This window comes from Pezoporus flaviventris, unplaced genomic scaffold (genome assembly GCF_033815535.1).
Source record: "Pezoporus flaviventris isolate CSIRO_AGI_PZ_B2104156 unplaced genomic scaffold, CSIRO_AGI_Pfla_v1 ptg000021l, whole genome shotgun sequence".
Lineage (NCBI taxonomy): Eukaryota > Metazoa > Chordata > Aves > Psittaciformes > Psittacidae > Pezoporus > Pezoporus flaviventris.
Genome location: NW_026892569.1, coordinates 10,570,559 through 10,592,116, shown reverse-complemented (window position 1 = coordinate 10,592,116; position 21,558 = coordinate 10,570,559). Strand labels below are relative to the sequence as shown.

At 53.7% G+C, this 21,558-nt stretch overlaps 1 protein-coding gene across 2 annotated transcripts; it reads right to left on the bottom strand.

Moving 5' to 3' along the window:
- Positions 1-268: 268 nt before the first annotated feature.
- COPG1 (COPI coat complex subunit gamma 1) lies at positions 269-19,593 on the bottom strand. 2 transcript variants are annotated; one of them, XM_061456030.1, is made up of 24 exons: positions 19,551-19,593; positions 15,481-15,533; positions 14,644-14,724; positions 14,463-14,534; positions 14,064-14,143; positions 13,192-13,267; positions 12,946-13,038; positions 12,525-12,611; positions 12,235-12,392; positions 11,510-11,643; positions 10,728-10,795; positions 9,806-9,994; positions 9,273-9,368; positions 7,695-7,938; positions 7,261-7,336; positions 6,822-6,925; positions 6,588-6,713; positions 6,084-6,152; positions 5,612-5,754; positions 4,149-4,320; positions 3,092-3,189; positions 1,679-1,817; positions 973-1,071; positions 269-448 (listed from the first exon to the last, which is right to left on the bottom strand). In XM_061456030.1, exons 1-24 carry the CDS (start codon positions 19,576-19,578, stop codon positions 318-320), a joined length of 2,616 nt encoding a protein of 871 aa, XP_061312014.1. In that variant the 5' UTR covers positions 19,579-19,593; the 3' UTR covers positions 269-317. The 2 variants fall into 2 exon arrangements, with proteins under 2 accessions (XP_061312014.1, XP_061312013.1); XM_061456029.1 differs by lacking the exon at positions 19,551-19,593 and adding an exon at positions 18,589-18,660.
- Between the last annotated feature and the right edge of the window lie 1,965 nt (positions 19,594-21,558).

The window sequence follows — 21,558 nt, the reverse complement described above, 5'->3', positions numbered from 1 at the left end:
AAGCTGCTCTAGTGAAGAACCCCACAGCAGAGGTTGGAACTGGATGAGCTTTAAGGTCCCTTCCACCACAAGCCAGGCTGGGACTCTATGAAATGACTTTATCTGAATAACATCAAATGGCCAGGAAGCAGCTGTCACAGCCCAGACTGGCCTCTCCTCCCAAGCTCCAGAGACAGTCCTATGCCAGGACAAAGCACACTGTAAAACCAGAGCTTTAAAAACACCTTTATTTTATAGACACAAGAGCTGCTGCAGGGAACGTGGCCAGAAGCGATGCCCGCAGGGTTCAGTGCTGGGACAGTCCTGGAAGAGGGGCTTTATCCAACTGAGGCCATGATCACATCCACTGGGAGCTCCTCCACGCTGCGGGCAGTGACCTGCATCGTCACCGTGTCCGTGAGGACGAGCCGGGACCGGACCAGGAGGTTATGACCCCCCCGGAACACACCTGGGAGGGGCAGCGGGAGAGAGACAATGAGCAGGAAGGGAGAGCACGTCTCAGGCCTCCCCTTTGAGCCTGAACATGAACACTGCAGCTTCCCCCCCGCAGCCTTGCTGATCGCAGCAGGGGAGACCCCTGAGCATCACTTCCCTTTCTCATCATAGCAGACCTGGGACTCCTCCTGCTGTGAACCTCCTGAAGGCCAAGTGTGAAATGAACTAACCCCAGCCGAGAAGAGACCCAGACTGCCCCCATCACCACCAGTCACTCATCCCAGAGCTCCAGTACACCTTCATCCAGGCTTACTCCAAACCAGGATGCCACAGATGACAAAGACAGCAAATTCCACCTTGCTGGAGCTGATCCCAACCCCTGCTGTATGCTTCCAGAGACAGAACCCACAGCAGGACAAGCCTCCAGCTCTCATGGGGAGCACAGTGGGCTCCCTCAGACGCTCCTGCCCGAGTCACTGCAGGCAGCTCTGTGTGACATCCCCCCCTCCAAGGTGCTGCTCCCCAGCCCACAGGTACCTGCCAGGTACAGCGTGTGTGAGTTCTTGTTCTCCGGCACCTTGTCCGAGCGCTCGCAGGGCTGCATCCCCAGGAACTTCACGATGTTGCTAACGGCCTCTGTGAAGAAAACAGAACAGGCTCCACACCACAGGTATCATAACAGGGACACAGAGAACACCCAGAGGTGACCCAAGCCCTCCCTGCACATCTGGGTTCATGCTCCTTGTCCTGAGGGACACAGCATTCGCCAGTATGGCTTCTGGAGGCAAAAGCAACATTAAACTCCCCCCCCCCCACCAAGCAGTTCTGTATCTGATGCAGCAAAAGTGCAACAGAAAGTTGATGGTGAATGAGTCAGACCAGCAAGGAAACAGAGTGAAGCTGGGTGCACCTTCCTTCACAGCCTGCTTGCTTCTCTAAGGTGGATGCAGAAGGAAGGAGACATCCTGCAGGAGACACAGGTCTTCAGGAGTGATCTGAAAGGCCTCAGGGAAGGTCTGTCTGCCTGGGATGGTAGAGTGCAAGACGCTCTCCTGCCTCCCACAATCCAGCCTCGTCCCCATAGGACTCAGAATACTCTTGGGTTTTTGAGGCCTGAGCTAACTTATTACAGTAACTGCAGCTCTGCATTTAACAGCTTGTGAAGGGATCTGCCCCAGCAGCCTCCCCGTGAGAGACCTGAAGGGAGCCAGAAGGAATATTAAGAGCTCAGACGCCCCCTCACCTTCCAGGGTTTTAATAGCAGACAAAGTAAAGGTCTCTTCCTTTTCATACTCGTCTCCCACTTCATCCCAGGCTGCTCCGAAGTTTGGCTTCAGAACCCGCTGGATGTGATCGGCCACTGTGACCTCCAGGTCCTCGAGCTGGTGGTGGAAGGGGTCCAAGTGAAACACGGTTGTTCTTAACCCTGCTCTCTGCAGAGTGGACTTTAGAGCAGATGCCCCAAGAGCGGGTGGATGCAGGAGAGGGGCTTCACGCACGAACACATCAGAGCAAGCCCTGCTTGGCCTGGAATTTCCTGGGTTTACAAAACCAGTTCATGTGCTGAGCACAGGCCTTGGCCTGGCACAGATCAAAGTACAGACTAAAGTCCAAAACAGGGAAAAACCCCAAAAGCTAAGAGACAGCTGCTTGTGCTCACACAGATGCAGCATTTGCTTCCCTGGAATGCCCTAAGCTTCTGGTTTGCCCTCCTGGTTTATCCTTTTGTAGGCTGAAGTACAGCGAGGCACTGGCAGATGCCTGCCCTCGTCTAACACTGGGTGCTGGGCTGCTGAACTGCTGCAGGTACCGAGGGGCTCTCGGCGCAGAGCGGGCCAGGCACCCCCTGCATTCATCTCAGCAGCCACTGCAGGGCAGGGAGAATCTCCTGGTTCGAGCTGGAAGAGTTTTAATTACCACTCGAATGCCCTGGTGACTGGTGGGAAGCAAAGAGGGGTTAACCTTGCACATTCCATTGGGAAAACCCTCCCCCTCCTGTGACTCACTGCACAGCAGTGCCTCTGATCAGGCTGCAGCTGCTACAGGAAATACACACAGAAAACAGCCCCTGGAGCTAACAGGCAAGCTGAGGTAGTGCCACAACATTCCTCCCTTTCCCAAGGGTAAGCACCACCCACTGTGAGTCAGTCCCAGGTTCTGACCAAGCACAAGTTCAGCTTCTTCCTTGGTAGTAAACCAGCCCACCTCGAAATGGCAAAGCCTGGAAGAGAGGTGCTTCTGCAGCATCCGTGCCGGAGCAAGGGGGAAAGCCCCATCTTCCCCAGAGCAAGAACAAGGATGGCAATCTCCTAGTATCAGGCAAGCCACTAGGAGTCAAGTGTGACACCAGGAGAGCAACTCGAAACTAAAGATATCAAACAGCCCTTTATCCTCCACAAACCTCCTGCAATTGCTGGAGCCCCTAGGGAGCAGGCAGCCCAACCTGCAGGACACACCATGGCTCCCCAGAACAGGCATCCTGCATAATCAGGATACTCCAAATGAGCAAACCCACATCTGCACCCTGGGACAGACCCCACGGACAGCAAGAACCTCTTCACGTGATGCTGCCCACATCAGTGTCAGGGTCACATCACTACTCGCAGGGATCACAAACCCCTGACAGTAGCAATAATTTGGATGACCAGCTCCTTACCACATACTCATCCTCGTAGCCCTCGTCATCGGTCTCACCCGTGTTGGGATCACAGTCCTTGACAGTGAACTTCATCATGCAGCTGAAGGTACAGGCCACTGCAGGTGGGGAGGCAAAGGCAAAGCTCAGTTACCACCAGACCTGTGCTTCCCTGTGACACAGCAGGGCTGGGAGATTTGGGGAGCTGGGTTCTCCCCATCACTGTCAGCAGCACAGGCTTAGCCAGTGACTCAGAGGGCTCTCCAATGGTTTCTGGCTCTCCAGGACAAGGTATTTATTTGTAATATGAAGGCCAGCAGACACAGATAAAGACAGGCTCAGGATGGTTGTACAAATCTATAATCCTCAGATTAAGTGCTACTACTGATGAACCTCAGGTTGTGTTGGGAATACTAACCTTGTCTGTCAGTGCCTCCTGGAGAGGCAAGATCCTTACCCAGGGATGGTTGCTGCACCTCTGAAATGAAAGCACCTTGCACTGCACACAGCAGCTGATGAACAGCAGAGGAAGCAATGACTTGTCCCTCTGAAGATGGGCACTGCTGGGTGACCAGCAGCAACACAGAGATGAGCACTCCCAGGACACAAACCAAGGAGACCAAAGCACAGGCAAGGCCTGGTTCTGGCCAGTGACAAATGAGGGGATGTTCACTGCAGACAGACATCCCTGGAATTCCAGCGGTCTGAAACACCCCTCGGCTATTCAGAGCCTCTGGGCACCTGCAGCACTTTACAAATACCAGGCTCCCCACACACTAACACAAATAATAGATCAGCTAAAGGACATGCACAGGACATTCAGCAGAGAGCTGAACACTCATCTGCCAGCTCCCACAGCCTGACTTGATAGCACTGCAGCACAAGGGAAGCAGGAGAGGAGAAGGGAGGCCTGACAGCCCCAGGCAGCAGGAGAAGTCATGCTCAGCATCACTCAGGGCTGCACCCACACAAGGGCTATAAATATCTGGCTCGGATGCAAGGTAGAGCGTGTGGGGGTGAGCAGCAGGGTACACTTAACTGGGGGATGTCAGGCAAGCAGAGAGGGCAAACTGCTCACCTGCTGTAGGATCCTCCTCAGACAGAGCCACCAGCGTGTAGCAGGTTCCTGGCTGGTTGTACACCAGGGTTTTGGCAGGGACGTAGCCAATGACCTCATAGCCCTCAGTCGGCTCCATCTGCACAGTGACATTCTCCAGGATCTGGTCGTTCAGGGTGTTGGTGCAGTCAAACTGAAGAGGGAAGGGGAGAGCAGCAACAGCTTGAAGCTGCTTGCTGTGGTTCTGACACTCACCTCAGGCAGTGGGAGCATGGTGGCTGCTCCCAAACCCCCGCTCCTTGTCTCAGCAGCATACCTCACATCAGTGGCTGCTCACAGGGCTCCTGGGCCAGCTTAGTCACAGAGCCACTGACTGACAACTGCTCCTTTAAATGTTTCAGGGGAGAAACTGAAACCACACAGGGGACCCCAGTGCTCCAGCAAACTTCTTTTTTCAAAAGAAACACCACAGAGCCCATCCAATGAACTATCCAATGCTGCCCTCTGCAACCCAGGCAGGAGCACAGATTCAGCAAGGGTACAGATGTGTCAGCTTCTGCCCATTTCCTTTCACCAGCCAGTTGGAGCTTTATCCTCTAAGTGTACTTTGTCCTTTCCCCCAGGATGGTAATTCTCAGGTTAACTCTTTGCTGTATGGCAACGGGTGCTGTTCTACCTGCATCTGCTCACTTGATGCTACAGGGACACAGTGCCCCACAGCAGACAGGCAGATGATCCTTTGCACAGCTCAAGCCAGGGGCAGTTTGAGCAAGTTTCAGCAGCCCCATGGTTTCGGCAAAACTGAACTTGCTGACCAGACTTTGTTCTGGCTGCAGCGACACATCACTTAACCTCATACAACTGCATCTGGTGGATGGACAACAGAAACACAGATCGGTCCCTGCGAGGACTGTGTAAGCAGTTCTGAGCTCTGGAGGAAGGAGCTGGCTAAAGACAAGACTTTGCTGCTCACAGCTGTGCAGGACTCGCTGTGCCTCCATCTCCCCAAGGCCCAGGCAAAGATGCTGGCACATCACTCCTAACATCTCACATGTAGCAGACAAGGCCAAGAAGCACCAGCAACAAAGGTTAAACCAAAACGTAGGAATGAAGAGCTTTCCCCTCCACATCCCTTTCTTGACTGCCCTTTTCAGCCTCTCAGACACAACAAGTTTCACTCTTTTATGCCCAAAAACACATGCCTGAGGGCCCCGAGAGCACAGAATACAGCTTCCCTGCCCAGTGAGAACAGCCATATCTAGTGCTTGATCCGACTGCACCTGTAAGCACTGCCCAGCCACACACATGCCCCCCAGTTCATTTTTCCTGGGGCTCTGCACACTGGATGAGAAGCTACAGACTCCCCCCTCGCAGTGACGGGCTCTGAACACATATCCCTGAGCTGTTTCTTCCCAGTGGAGCTTTCAGGCAGACAGGAGCTCGGTTTTGAGCATCTTGCAGCACCGCAGGCCAGAGCCACTCACCTGGAACACCATGTGGCTGACAAAGGTGTGCTTGGTGCAGCGAACCACGTACTCCGTCTCCAGCTCTGTCAGGGCAACGGGCTCTGGAGAAGACTTGAAGAGTGGGCCCAGGCCCTGGAACTCTGGGATGGCCCCCAGTTGCTCTGAAACAGAGGACACAGAAACCATTGCCTTCCCCAACCCACAGGAGGGAGTCAGCAGCTTCAAAGCCTGAGGCTGCTGCAGCAAGGAACTGTCCATCAAACATCCATAAACCTTCACCAGGTACTAAAAATAAGGCAGAATTATCCTTTGCCCACATCCACTGCAAGACAAAGAACATGCCTGCAGGCGCCCCCACCCCAGGAGCAAACAGTTCATTTAGAGTGGGGACTTTCTGTCACTCTGAAAGGAGCTGGGCAGGAGGCAGAGGGGCTGAGGCAGGCTCAGCAAGAGGGGGCTGAGGCATAGGAGAGGTCTTGCGTCAGTTTACCTTGGAATATTTCTTGCCGTGTTGCTGCCACCTTCTCTGGCTGTTTGACCACAGCAACGGGGGCATTCTCTGAAAATGAGAACATTTATTTGTAATAAATAAATAACCCCAGAAGATTTGCAAGTGAGGACCAAGAAGCAACTGAATCAGGAAAGAGATCAATGTTTGGAGATGGATTTGGCTGAGGAAAGGAAAAGAGCTCATCTCTCATCTTGCTAGGGACTAGACAGCTACATTTCGCTTCCTAAACCCCTCTGGAACTGCAGCAGCTCCAGGGGGGATTACCAACTATTACTATTATTAGCAGTTGGACTAAACCGAAACATTAATGTGGGAGCAACCAGATTTGCTGGCCTCAGTCTTTACAGAAGATGTAATCCCACACCATTCAAACAGGATGGAGCTCAGCAGTTCCCAGCAAGTCCAATGCAGTCTGTTGTCTGAGGGCTGGAGTGCAAGAGAATTATCAGCAGGCTGGACCAGCATTCAGGGAGTGCTCCTCACCTGTCCTCTGCTCGATGACAGGAGCTGTTGCCAAAGGAACGGATTTCAAGTCAAAGGGTTTCTCAGAGGGCTCCAGGGTGTACTGGTGCAGAGCCCTCTCCAGGCCAGGGATGGACACTGTCAACCCTGCAGACAGAACACACAGGTAGGTCATCAAAAGCACAGCCAGTGCTCTGTGTCACCTGTTAAGCCAGGGAACAGGTACAGCCTTGTTCTGAGGAATTCCTGCATTACCATTCAGGATGTACCCAGCATTGAGGGCTTTCTGCTTCTGCTCCAGAACATTCAGGTAGAAGGTGGCTCTGTCTCTCACTTCGTTGTCATCATCCATCACACACCTGAGGGAAAGTGGAAATCTTCCTTCAGTGCAAGGCAGCAGAGTCCACGTGAATGAATCCAGGTGACTAAGTGACTTCACAGGGCCAGAAAGAACATGCCATAGGAAACAACCACCAATCTACTAGTAATTGTATTACAACAGCAATCATCTGCCATATGTGGTTTCATTCCACTTTGCTGTGCTGAATGCAGCTGTGATCCCATCCCAGGTAACCACTGCACCTTCTCAGATCCAGAGCTGCAGAAAGCTAGACATGCATGGGGATGCTAACAAGCTCTCAAGCGCACCGGGGTTTTCACCCAGGATGTTGAGAAACTCTGAGGTATAACTCACCTTTTCAGTAACACCAAGATACTGGGTAACATCTCCTCATTCTGGGCTCCAAACTTGGCCAGGGCACTTACAGCACCTGCAGCACAAGTCATGAAAACAGATTTAGAAAGCAATCAACTGAAGTTTCCTGGCCTTGAAAAAAATGCCACATCAGAGAGGCTAGCACTGGTAATGCATTACTGTGACCAGGAAGAGACAGGTGTATCACAACAAAGTGCCTGTAAATCCTCCCTGTCTGGTTTCAGAGGCACTGCATCTCCCTCCCCACTCTCAGCTGCAGGCCACCTCTTCCATCAATACCACTGCAGGATCTCTGCTACGTAAAAAGATCTGCTCAGGACTAGATCAAATCACAATCCTCAGATCAGAGGATTCACACACTGCATTTCCCAAAGGCCCATCATCAGGCAGACAGCTTCCCATCTGCCTCTTACCTGCCCGCACTTCCTCGTGCTCCAGGACAACCCTGTTGTAGATGAAGCGGATGTATTTGGAGGGGTTGTTGGTTTTGGGCCCTTCCTGCCCCAGGAGGTGCAGGATCCGTGTGGCCAGCACTGTGAACTCGCAGTCCTCAATGAACTCGCAGAGGTGAGACAAGCCGGTCTCCTTGCTCTCCGAGTTCTCCTCGATGATGCTGATGATGCAGTCCACAATGGCTCGCTTGTACTCAAAGCCACCCTAAGGAGCAAGGGGGAACTGCTCAGCTGAAAATCTCTGAAGTGTTTGAGAGACTCTGAACTGGCCAGACAGGAAAGCATTTCCTTCACTAGGTGCCTCACACTCACTGCTTCTAAGCTGTGTTTGACAGGAGAGGGGCAGTGATGCTGCCCCCACTTCTGACCCCATTTACATCCAGAGATGTATTCAGCTAATATTCAAGCTTTCTTGCCAGCTCCTATCAGGATGGCTGCAGTGAAGAAAAACAAGAGAGTAAAAGAATCTATCCACCTGATACCTCCTTCAAAATCCTCTGCTGCTACAATCAGTGCACAAAAACAGCCATATGGGAGGAGAAAAAAACAACACCAGACATTTGAGGATGAATCACGAGAGAAATATATTAAGGATCATACCTGCCACTGCACGACCCAGCGAACAGCCCCATCAGTATGGGAAGACAGGCAGGCAATCCCTGCCAAGTACAGCCCTACCCCAAAGTGTGTTAATGCTCAGTTATCTTCAGACAGTGTTTACCAGTGTCCTCGATACACACCAGGGGATTAAAGTGCACTGTCCTCTGCCAATCACAGTGCTGGGTATTGGGGGTCTTTCTGGAGCTACTTTGGGTTTTATAAAAGCTTTAAACCAGAATGGTCTGAACAGAGAAGCCACATTCAGAACAATACCATCCACCCACAGAAAACCTGGGAATGGAGAATGGCACATTTGTCACAGGAGCAAACGAGATGCTCCAGTTTGCTCCCAAACAAGAGGCTGGCATTGGCAGAAGTGATGTCCGAGCAGGCAGTGGTGCCAGCTGTGCTCTGGGCATGTCAGCCAGGTTACAAACAGCCTCAGCAAGCCTCTGCAAAGCTGCCTTTCTGCCATTTATGTCTGACTGAATGCAGAGAATGGTTGTAGGTCCTCATGATCCCTCCACTGCCACAGCACAGAGAACAGAACAAAAGTGCTCCAATGTCATCAATAAATAGGTTGCTTTCAGATCTTTGTGTACAAGACAAAACTTCTTGGAATTTGCTGTCAAAGTATAAAAGAAAGCTGGTTCAGATGTGGAACAGACAGGAGCTGCCAACAGATCTGCTGCTGCCTGCATTTGCTTTGAGAGCTAATAACCCCCAGGAAAAAATCAAAGAATGAAAACCACAGTACAGCTATGCCTGTGCACAGGACCATGGTGCACAGCTGGCCACTGCTGCCGGTTAGCTGCAAGCCTTTAGAGAGGCTCTTACCAAGTGCTGTGCAGTAAAAACTGGGCTCTCACAGGGCCCCAGTGCACTCCTGCAGCTCACACACACCAGCAAGAAGCACAAAGCAGTGTCCTGCACACATACCTCTTCCCGAAGCATAGTGAAGAGGAAGTTCATGAGGACGGCATGCTTGCGAGGGTACTTCTGACACAGCGCGTTGATGGCCTGCACCACTACCACCTGCAGCAAAGGGGGACAAGGGAAAAGGGATTCTGTTTCACCAGACAGGATAAAACAGTTGAATTGTGTCAGTTCTGTGCTGGTCCCCAGCCTCGAAACTATGGTTTTGCCTTTACTTATCCAACAAATGCAGTCCCAGGAGGTAAAATCCTAGGGACTGGAGGAGACTGACCGTTACGTACAGGGCAGCCCCTAGCAAAAGCCCACACGGGAAAGAAGAAAAAGAGATTTAATTCTTAAAGGGCTTTCCCCAGAAGAGAGCATGTGACTTTGGAGTTGGGTGCTGTGTGACCAAGGCATGGCTTAGGCTGATAGCCTCAGATTCTTTCTCCTCACTGCAAACACTCTGTGGCTCCTGGCAGCAGCTCCATGCAGGTTCCAGGGTACACAGACATGGAGCTTCTTCAGGAATCTGCATTTCTCTCCTCTTTCCCTACCTTGAACTCATCCGAGATCTCTGACATGAAAGAGGAGATCTGCTTCATGAGCCGGTCGATGCTGCTCTCACTGCCAGTCTTCAGCAGCGTGGTGATGGCCAGGGTGGCAATGCTGCGGTTGGAGTCTGTCACAAGGTTCTCCAGGTCCAGGTTACAGGCAGTCACAGCAGATGGGTGCTTCATGGCCACCTAGAGCAGAGAAGGAAGAGTGGAAATCACTCAACAGACCCAAAAGGCCCAGCTGGAAAAACCCACCAAGTCTCTATAGGCTTTCACTCCTTGCTGGAAAATAAATGCTACAGACTGCACGAGGCTCATCCCAGACAAACAACTAAGCTGAGGTTAAAGTAACCAGTTATTTCTTCCTGCAGATCTGCATCTCTCGTTGCAAGAGAAGCAATAGTAATAAACAACCTTTTACTATTTTTAACTTGTTCTCCTCTACATATTATGAAAAGAAAGCTCTGAGCTCTCCACAAAAACGGAGCGAGCCTTGCTGTGCAGAACAGCTCGGTGGGTGGAAGCACAGCAGTTACAGACACTGACAGTCTGTTTCTTCTTTAGAGCTTATGGGGTCAAAGGAAAAGCTGCAGCAAGGATTGTCACGGCACAGGCAAGAAGCAGCAGCAAGGTTTGATCCCTGTTTCACAAGGGGCTCCTTCAGCACGGCAAGCTCAGAAGGGAAAGCAGTAACACATAAGACCAGTGACACTCTCAGAGAGACCTGTGATGGTGATTGCCTTTTTTTGCCCCCTCTCCTTCTGTAAAATGTTCTTTGAGGCTTTATTCCACACCAAAAGCAATGAAATGTGAGGCTGCAGCCCAGGGTAGAGGTTATTCCCACAAAATCATCACAGAATCTTCCCCCCTTTCTCCTGAGTTCTGCACTTCCCTGCACATGGGAACCTCTCACAGCTCCTACCTTGTTGAGAGTCCGGACAGCTGCATACCTCAGTGCTGCTTTGGGGGAGCTGCAGAACAGCTGCAGAACTGCAAGGTGGGAAAACCAATAAAGGCAGATGTTCAGGCAACCCAGTACTGACAAGTGCTCATACCTAGAGCAAGAGCTTCAAGAGAGACAGCTGCAAGTACGAGACAACTAGGAGCATGCTTAAGCAGCAACTGGGAATTCATCATCTTCTTCCCCATTGTCCCCCTTTGCCACACATCCCTGATGACAACTCACTCTTACCCACGTCCCTCTGCTCCCACAGTGCTGCTGTCCTTTGCAGGATAGCCAACTCCATCACCTTTAATCTTTGATCAATTTGAAACACTGCTCCCCATTCCTATGTTTCTGTCTCAGGACTGGCCTATGAAGGGCACCCTCCTGGTGCAGAGCTGAAACAGCCTCCTCACTGCCAACAGTCCCAGCTCAGTGAACGTCTGGACTGGACTGAGCTGGGAAGGCAGGACCCCAACACCCTGGCTTCTTGCACAGTTGCACTCAGGGAGATTTATCAGTTAGAATTTAGTCCCATTTCAAGACCCCTCCAGTAGCCCATACTTGAACACACCAGGCAAATACCTTTACAGGAGCAAAGCTATTCACACACACCACAGGCTCTCAGCAGCAGCATAAAGCAATAAAGGGCTGGGCAGCATTACAAGCCTGAAACTACACAAGGTCCTTGTTTTCTGGGGCAATCTGGAAGTGTCACCACTGCAGGCTCACAGCCCCCTCACCTTGAGGGCCATATTTACCTGAGACAGCCGGAGCCAGCTCTTTGGCCGTGCAGCTGGGCAGGTTCACGATGGCAGATGCAGCTTCATAGACCACCATCTCGTGCTTGTTCCTCAGGCAGCTCTCGATGAAATCAAACAGGGGGCTGTCACGGCTAGGGGGCAAAAAACCCACAAGAATGAGTTAAACCAAAAGGTGCTAACAGACATAAGGAACCCAGCAGCAAACAGGCAGGTCCCAGAGGCTGTGGGAAGGTAAAAGCAACCACAAATCCACTATCCCTGGATTTTGTAGTGGTCATTGCACCACACTTAGAGCGTGCTGGGGCTGGAAGTCAGGCTGCCTTCAGAGAAGGCACCCTGTGCCTTACAGGCTAAAGGGGATCTCCTTCATCCCTCACACACTAAGAGCTGACTCTCCACACCACAAGTCTTATCCTGCAGGAAGCCACGCTGCATACATGGCAGCCAAATAATAACAGAAGACAAAATGAGATAGCTGTTCTTTAGTGAGATATCCTATGCAAAGCAGTCCGAACTAAGAAAGTATTCAGTGTACAAGCATAGAGACGAGACTCACAGAAGCCATCTCACAACTACCACGAAAGCATCCTTCATAATAACAGAGTAGAAGCTGCATGCTGATCTTCAAAGACAGAAATAATTGCCCTGATGAGATGACAAGTGAGCCAGCAAGAGGAGACAGAAGCATGACCTGAGGAAACGCTTCCAGCAGAGCCCCTCACCTGCCAGCCTCCTCCTCCAGCAGCTTGCTGGCTACTCGAATCATCATGCAGTAGGCAAAGGGTGACTTGAGGCCATGGCGTGTGAACTTGCTGAGCATCTTGTTGACGGCCAGGCGGTCGTTCTTGCGCACGTGGTACAGCAAGCCCAGAGCATGGTACTGCACAGGGAAAGAGACTGTCACAAACCCGTGGTGTGCTCTGCCCCCTTCATCCTCTGCTGCACAGGCTGGCAGTTTGCTCTGCTCCCACCCACTGCTTGCTATTCCCCGTGTTGGTGAAGGGTTTCCCACCTGCACCATGATGTTGTCACTGGAAGCTGCCTCCTGAGCCTCATTTACCCAGCGTTTCACCACGTCATAACTGGTCTTCAGCAGGTGCTGGTGGGAGACAAAGCAACAGATAACCCATGACAGGAAGGGGGAAGCGTTGGGAATCACAGCTCATGGTAAGAAGCAACGAGCCTTCCCCCATGAGGGTGCTGCTGGCAGCACCTTATAGAAGGGTGAGGGATCAGCCTGCAGAGACCCAACCATTATGGCTGCAGCCTCAAGAGGCTCACAATTTCCCACAAAATCAGTGCCAGTCCCTCAGTTCACAAAGAGAGAAGCAGCAGCAGTGACACCCTGAAACTCCCAACATCTCCAGTCCCACCACAGCCAAACACTTCCCAGCCTGAGTGTCCCTGCGGCCCGCCCTGCAGGGATTACATACCAGGGAGGACACCAGAGCGGAGCTGGACACGCTCGGCACTTTGTCCACGATGGCCTGCTTCATGTAGCGCTCGATGGCCTGCAACATGGTGCTCTGCAGGGAGAGGGAAACCACAGCTGAGAGGTAAAGCCATTGGGAGTGTGAAAGGGGAGATGCACAGGCATGAAAAGCAGAGTGGGAGCTGGAATGGGGGGAAGTAGGGAAAGTGAAGGGCCCAGGGCTGCCCAAGGGAACAGCAGCACTTACATCAGTGATCTGACAGAGCGCTCTCACAGCAGGGCCGCGGTAGTTGTCATCCTTCCCAGTCATGTCTTTGGTTAGGCTGGTTGGAAACAGGAAGCTCTCAGAGCTGCAGTCCTAAGCAGAGCTCACACAGAGCAGCAGGCAGCCAGCACCACAGCTCAGTGCCAAACAGGCGGCTCAGGAAGGAGGAAAAGCCAGCACTCGGGTTCCAAGCCCAGCAGCAGGCTGTGTGGGCTCCTGAGCATCGAGCAAAGCCAGAGCACACACACAGATACCACTGAGGCATTTGCCTGCATTACTGAAGGCTCATTCCTGCCCTTTCCCCAGGGTCCTGGTCAGTGTGAGACCATCTGTGAAGGGATGGGAGTTCATCACATCACAGCACTTGGCTCACACCCTCAGGCTCCTGTCTCCCCACACCAGCCTTTCAGTGACATGATCAGCAATTCAGGAACAACTCACAGGGAATTTTACTCCTAGGTGAAGCTGCACCCTTGTGCTGCTCGAGGAGCAGTAAACCCTTGTCTACCTGCAGAAAGCCTGGGGATTTCTGCCAGACATCTACTAAAAGCTTTAAGGCATCTAGACAGGGAAGTAGGATTTAATGAAAGGGGACAAACCATCAGTGCTGCCATACCATGCAATCAAAAGATACCATCCAAACCCCCATGGGCATGGGATGTGGGGACACAGCACAGTTCACACGCCTCACTAGGAGCTCAGCGTCCATGCTTTAATGGCCTCTTTTAAAGGAAAACGCCTCACCAAGGGCATTCCCTGTTCTCACCCTGCTTAGGGACAAGTTATCTGCAAGAGGCTGGACAGGCACTGCTGGAGGGCACGTGAATGACAGCAAGAAAAGTGAAGTAACTGACCTGCTGGTAACAATGATCACATCTTCTGCAATCGAAGACATCTCCTTGATAGTCAGGTAACACATCCTGCGAAGAGTTGGCTGACAAGGAAAGAGGGAAGACAGACATTAGCTGGGAGGATCCCAGATAGGAAGGGATCTCAGTTTTCCCTGCTTCTATTGTGAAGATCAAGAAGAACCTGATACCTTCAGAGAGCCCCAGTGCCCATGTGTAAAACATGTACAAGCCCCATACTGTAACAAAACACCTCTTCCTCATTCTACCTGTCCCACCCAGATCAGGCAGCTCCAGGCAAGATGGAAATGCTGACTGCATAAAAACACAGATCTCCAGGCTGAAAAAGACACTGTTGACAGCTTGTCCCATCAGGCAAATACAGCAGAAAACAAGCAGACTTACATCATTGGACTGGAACAGCTTTGTCATAGCAAAGAAGGATTCTGTAGCTTCCATGACACCAAGGTGCTCCCCCTAGAAGATGTTTGGAAGGAAGGAAGGAAATGCCAGTTATCATAACCAGCTTTGGGCCTGCTGCATGTGTTGGTGTAGATTCTATAGGTGTGGATTCTCTCTCCCTTACCTGGTTTATGAGATACAGGATCTTTGTGAGGATATGAGCACATTTTCGTGGGTTTATGGGAGTCTCATTAAACACTCGTGCCTGGAAACAAAGCACAGGCAACACTGCTGGCACCAGTACCCCGCACAAACACCATCCTGTCTGGTCTTGGCCACCGATACAAACACCACAAGGTATGGCAAGATCCTTAATGACTTTGGATCAGATTCTCCTTAATTCCTGCTAAACAGTTGTGTCTACAGCCTGGCATTGCAATTCCAAGTGCAATTAAGGTTTAAAGGCCAGATCCTCATCACACTTGCCCTCCCACCAGTCTGGCCTGTGTGCTAGCTCTGGCTGTGTGAAAGATGCACATGAGCCCTGCGAGGCTGACGGGAGCCAGCACCATTCACAACAACACAAGCAAAAAGACAATACAAACAGCAGGGGCTGGGGACTGAGAAGTTCATCTGCTGTCGAGCAGAAGGGCAATTCAGAGCAGATCCACAGATCACTCAGTAACCACTCACACCCTACTCGTTAACTTTGTCACCTACGAGACACTTGGGGTATCCAGGGCCAATTTCACAACTTTGCTGGTTTAGGGTGAGCTTTCCCAGGTAAGTTTATTCATTTCATCACCAGTTATAGCTCACAGTCTCTCATTTGTTAAAGACCATTCCTGCCTTCTCCCTTCCCTCCAACAATAAAACCAGAACACATAGGAGCACTGCCCGTTTCTTTCAGCAGGACTGTAACAAACCCCCTCCCTTGCTGAAGCTCTCCAGGGGCTGACTCAAGAGAGGGAGAGACTCCATCCACAAAGGGGTGCACAGAGGAGATCTCCTGCGGGTTTACCTCTTGCAGCACTGCACTTTTCTCCAGGTGCTGGAATGGGTTGGAGCCCCCACCTGCAAAACAGAGGGAGTAAAGCTCTTTCCAGGGATAGTGCTATGGGAAAGCAACTTTCTAACCATGCCCATGCTTTAGAAACAGAGTGAGCATTTTGGGATTTCTTCATGAACACCAAGCAACCAGAGCTCCCTCTTCAAAGTCCTATTTATTGCATGTCCTCATAGCAGTTAGGGGAGGCAGAGTAGACAGGACATTCTTTGATTGCCATCCTCTGCTAGCCATGAATCTGGTAGACTGATCAGCTGTAAAGTAACTGCTCCACTGCTATCCCCAGAGACCTGTGTGCAGTCCAGGGCTGGGAGCTCGCTGATATTAGAGAATCAGTAAGGCCTAGAAACAAAAACTCAGCAAGGAGAGGCATCTCTTGCCAGACTGTCAAGTCAGGAGGGCTTTAGCCCTCCCTTACAGACCAACCAGGAAACCACAGGTAAAGTATTGTTGGCTCTATCTCTAATGAGGAGAACAAGAGAATGGACCAGTGAGCCTGGGCCCAGAGTAACTTCCATTGTTCCACTTAACAGAACAAATGCTATTAAATAATTAACCCCCTCACAAATTAAGGATAAGATAATCAGAGGGGAAAGCACTATCACCCTGCATGGTTTCTATTAGCTTGGCTCCTAAGCCTCTCGAGCTGTAGCCTTTCAGAAGCTGGCAGGTATGGATAAGCAGGTTTCAATTAGTACCTATGTTCTGCCTGGCCCTGGGACAAAATGCAGTGATTTCCAGCACTGCTCCAACATTTAACAAGCCTGATCTGCTGGAGAGCAAGGACACAGCTCCTGGGCCCAGCACTGACCTGACCTGGGCCTGAAGCACCCTACCACTGGTGCCAGGAGGCTTTGCATGAGTGAAGCTTACACTGGAAGAGAACAAGTCTGCACTCGGGCTCCTTCCCAGATCATAAACTGCCCTCCTCTGGCTCAGGAGAAGTCTGCAAATGCAGCCAGGAGCTGAACAAAGCAGACACTTAGGTGGAGTTGAGGAAAGAAGAAAACAAGGGGAAGGACAAAATCAAGGTCTCTGGTGTGAATATGAGCCAGTTCTAGCAGAAACATGTGAACATGTTCCCAAAACCTGCCCAGCAGCACAGCATTTCCCACAGCCCAGCACGTCTATGATCCCTAAATCGGGCATGAGTAACAGAGCATCACCTCATCATCTGTCATAGCACTGAGGAGCTTGAAATACGCTGCACTTCTCGGTCCTCACAAGCACTCTGTGTCAGAGCACTCTTCCATCAGAGGAGGAGGATGCCGGGAAGCAGAGGCTGGGTTCAGTCACCTCGTACCAGGTGATTAACAACAACCTGGAACAGCCACGGACCAAGCAAGGGCCTGGGAGCAATTGTGTGCCCAAAATAACATCTCCAAATGCATTGCTGAGAGCCAGTGAAAGCAGCTCGTCCATGGCTACATAAAGAAGACATAGAGAGCAAAGACACAGGAGCCAGTTAAGCAGACATTCACCTCAACAGGAAGCCAGTTCTGTTAACCCTCACGTGGAATAAGCAGGGATACAAGGCCTGTAAATTAGGGGATGACATGCTCCATCTAACACCAAGAATGACAAGCACTCAGGCTGTACGTTTTGGACATACACACGCACAGGAGAAAGGCAAGCACAGCAAATGCTAAGAAACTTCATCTGAGACAGCCGAAATAAGATGAGAAGTAAAACCCAGCATCCCAGACTGGTTTGGGTTGGACCTTAAAGCTCCTCCAGTTCCAACCCCCTGCCAACACCTTCCTCTAGAGCAGCTTGCTCAACAAAATGCAACAGCAAATTAAAGCACGGAAGCTGCAGCGGCAGAAGGAGAGCTCTGTGAGCGCTTGGTATGAACAAAATCAACAAGGGTCAGCACCATCAGACAAGGAAGTGCATCTCCTGCCAGCCCTAGGCACAGGCAATGCCAGTACCTTGAAGCGTGTGGCAGGTAGAGATGGGTACAGTCCCAAAGCAAAAGCCAAGCACAGTTCCCCTCCAACAGCCACTCCACTAAATTCACTGCTTATCAAGACTGACCGAAGGCTCTGGACAAGGAAAGCAATGGCAAAGCGTTCGGTGCTCATGCAAATCAACGGCAAGCTCGGTCCCATGGAACAACCAACCACTGGATTCACACCGAACCTGTTTGCTCAGGAGGTACTGCTCTGTCACACAGAACAAGGAGTGCAGACAGCTTCACAGGGAGAGGAAAACAGCACCAGGCACAAGACAACACTGTCCTGTCTAGCCTCGACTCTGCCTGCATTACACACCCCATAGAACATCAGCCTCTCCTTACTACTCAAGCCCAAAGCTTTGGAAGGTCAAGCAACCTCTCTGTGTGTCTTCACTGCTCTCAGCCCTTCGGCTCCAGAAACACAAACCGGATTCTACTCTGCCTCAGTGCCTGGTCTGTGAGCTGGGTAACTGTGAACAGGGCTAGAACACCCCACAAGGAGTCCCGGGCTCCACACTGGGGGACGCAGCAGGTAACCTTGGTGGACTGTGTACTGAGGCTGGCCTAGCCTCCAGCTACAGCAGTGGGAGCACGGCAGCAGCCCCCCATTGCCGTAGAGGTCTCCCCTCGCAGCCCTCCATTGCCGCACAGGTCTCCCCTCGCAGCTCCCCATTGCCACAGGGGTCTCCCCTCACAGCCCCCCGTCGCCGCACGAGTCTCCACTCGCAGCCACCCGTTGCCACAGGGGCCTCCCCTCACAGCCCCCCACTGCCGCACGGGACTCCCCTCGCAGCCCCCCATTGCCACAGGGGTCTCCCCTCGCAAGCCCCCACTGCCGCAGGGGTCTCCCCTCGCAAGCCCCCACTGCCGCAGGGGTCTCCCCTCGCAAGCCCCCACTGCCGCAGGGGTCTCCCCTCGCAGGCCCCCATCGCCGCAGGGGTCTCCCCTCGCAGGCCCCCATTGCCACATGGGTCTCTCCTCGCAGCCCCCCATCGCCGCACGGGTCTCCCCTCGCAGGCCCCCACTGCCGCAGAGGCCTCCCCTCGCAGGCCCCCGTTGCCCCACGGGTCTCCCCGTCCCAGCCCGGCTCCCCCGCGCCCCCTCACCCGACTCCTCGTCCTTCTTGTCGAACTTCTTCAGCATGGTGCTGCCGGTGCTGCCGCCGCTCCCGCCCCGTGGCACCGGTACCGGAGCCGCCACCCGCCCCTCCCCTTCCTGCCACCCTGTCACCGGAGCCGCACTGCGCAGCCGCGGCACCTCCCCCAGGACGTAGCTCCGGGAGAGCCGCGGGAAGCCATTGATAGGAGGAGAGGGCGGGGCCGATTGGGAACGGCGTGGTCTGATTGGCGGAGAGGAGGGGAAGGGGCTAGGGAGAGCGCTGGGATTGGTGGGGTCATGGGTACGGGGGTACACTGGTACCAGGGATACACCGGTACCGGGATATGCTGGTACCGGGTATGCTGGTACCGGGCTGTACTGGTACCGGGATATGCTGGTACCGCGATGCACTGGTACCAGGGCACACTGGAGGAGACTCAGCACAGGGGTCGTCACACTGGGACTGGGACGGGACACTGGGATCCCTGGGGGGACGCTGGGCAGGGGAAGGGAGGGACAGCACCAGGGGAGACAATGGTGCCCCAAGGGACACCCTGGGGCTCAACAGGGGGAGATGGGGCAGTGAGCAGGACACGGGAAGGGGGAATCCTGGCGGGGGCTCAGTGCTCCGGGAGACAAGGGGGTGCACCGGGGAGAACCCCTCCTGGGCACGGGCATTGGTGCCCTGGAGCATCCCTGCTGTGACACACCGGTGCTGGCTGCTCCTCCTGTCCCCGCTGCCACCGACACTCACAGACCCTGGGTGCAGCGCTGCCCAGGCACCTCCCATGCCACAGGGCAGGCAGGAAGGCAAAGGACCCCTCACCCATCCCACCACCTCACCCCAGCCCGCCCGTGTCTGGCACATCCCCTCACCCACTACCACAACACCGGGTGTGGGGGCACCCCAACTGCTCCCGACCCCTTCCCAAAGCCGGTGCCGGCTCCGAGGCGCGGGGGCTGCACTCACCCTGCAGCGGGTACTCCCCGAAGAGCATGGCCGTATCCCACCGCGTCCCGCAGCCCCGGCCCCGTTCGCACCTCGCTGTACTTTGCACGGGGGCCGCTCCCGCTGCCCTTATCTCCCAGCGGCGGTGAAGACGGTGACGCCGGCAGCACAACACCGTGTCCAGGCCAGGTTGAATGGGGCTTGGAGCACCCTACTCTAGTGGAAAGCGCCCCTGCCCGTGGCAGGGGTTGGAGCTGGAGGAGCTTTAAGGTCCCTTCCAACACAAACCAGTCTGGGATTCCATGACTCCATAAACCACAACAAGTCGTGTTTGATGCCACCTTTAATTGTGCACATGCACCAGCTCCAGTGCCACGGCTCATGGAGGATGTTGTATGCTGCAGCCACCCAGGGAGAGGCAGGATGTGGAAAACCTGCCCGTCTGGATGTGCCCTTTGGAGACACCCCAGTGCCGGGCGAGCAGGGACCCAGGCACAGGAGCACGGCAGCACCTGGGGCTGGACCCAGATGTGCTCAGCGAAGGCAAACCCGGCTGTACCTGCTCTGGTGGTGCCGAGGTGACAGTCATTAAACCAAGTCCTGCCCGTGGCTGCAGCTTGTGCTGTGGGCACCCGGTCCGTGGGCTCAAGGTGCTGTGCCTGCAGCTCCCTGCAGGAATAGTGATGGCACCCCAGTGGCACCCCTCTGTCCATGGCCCCCAGCAGCCCTGCTTCCAGCTCGATCTCTGGCCATGCAAGTCACCTCCTGCGCCCAAGCCGGGCCATCAGCTCGGCATTGGCGGCTGCCTTGGCCTGCAGCTCCTTCTCTCTGGCCAGCTCAAGCAGGGTGCTCAGGACATGAGTGGGGACATCCAGTGACAGAGACACCTTCCTGCCCTTCTTCCTGGGAGCAGGTCTCTTGGCAGCTGGGCTCATTAGCCAGGGAGATGCTTGTCTCTCTGTCTCCTTTAGTGGGCTGGCTTTGTCCGGATGAGCCCCTTCCACAGAGCCATGCTCACCCCTCCTCGTTTTGGGGAGACCCGGCAGCAGCTCTTTAGCACTGATGGTCTCCTGCCGCATCAACTTGGCTCCATCCCCAGCTCCAGATGCCGGTGAGAGCTGCTGGTGACTCAGCCCCTTCCAAGTTCTTGCTGGCACCCCAAGGACCACCAGGAAGGTGAGCAGCATCCTGCAGCGCAGCAGCACGGGCAGTGCCTGCGGGGAGCACACAGGGGGTGCTGATCACCACCGACAGCCCCCAGGCAGCCCCGCAGTCCCAGGCAGCTGCCCATGCCCAGCGGTGGGGATGCCTTCAGTTTTCCACCCTGATTTTAACCTTTCAGCAACGGTGGGGTAGCTCTGGGGAGGCTGAAGGGGACTTGGGAATAAAATGAGCTGGGGAGGCCCTGTCCTTTCCTGCAGCCCCGGGCTGTCCCCTCCGTTTCACACCCTGCAGCCCTTTGCCACCAGCAGAAATAGCTCCCCGGGTGGGGAGGAGTGGCTCTATGGCGACCGCGGGTGCTTCCAGCCCTGCCCTGCCCTTTGGCCCGGGAAGGGTGACGTGTGGGGCTGCCCTCCTCCCACAGCTTCCCAGCAGATGCCATCCCCGCGCTCTCTGGGGCAAAAGCCCCCCCCCAGAGGGGACATGAGCCACTTGGCCTGGAACACGCAGTGGGTGGGTGGCAGCAGGGTGACGAGGGCACAAGTCTGTCTGTGAGCCTGAGTGGTGCTGAGCCTCAGCATCTTCCTCCACCCTGTTCCCATCCTGGAACCAGAGGGACCCCGGGAGTGTGCGGGGTGATGTGCTCTGGGGTGAGGGTCTGGGTGTCGTGCTATGGGTTGGGGGTCAGAGCGGCTGCAGGGGCATTGCCGCACAAATCCTACCCTATGGCAGCTTCCCCCTAACCCTAACCCTGAATCCCCTGGAATTTGAGGGTTGGAACTAGATGATCTTAAGGTCCTTTCCAACCCTGACTATTCTAGGAATCTAGGATTGTAATCAGTCACCTGGAGGGGTTTGACAGCTGAAG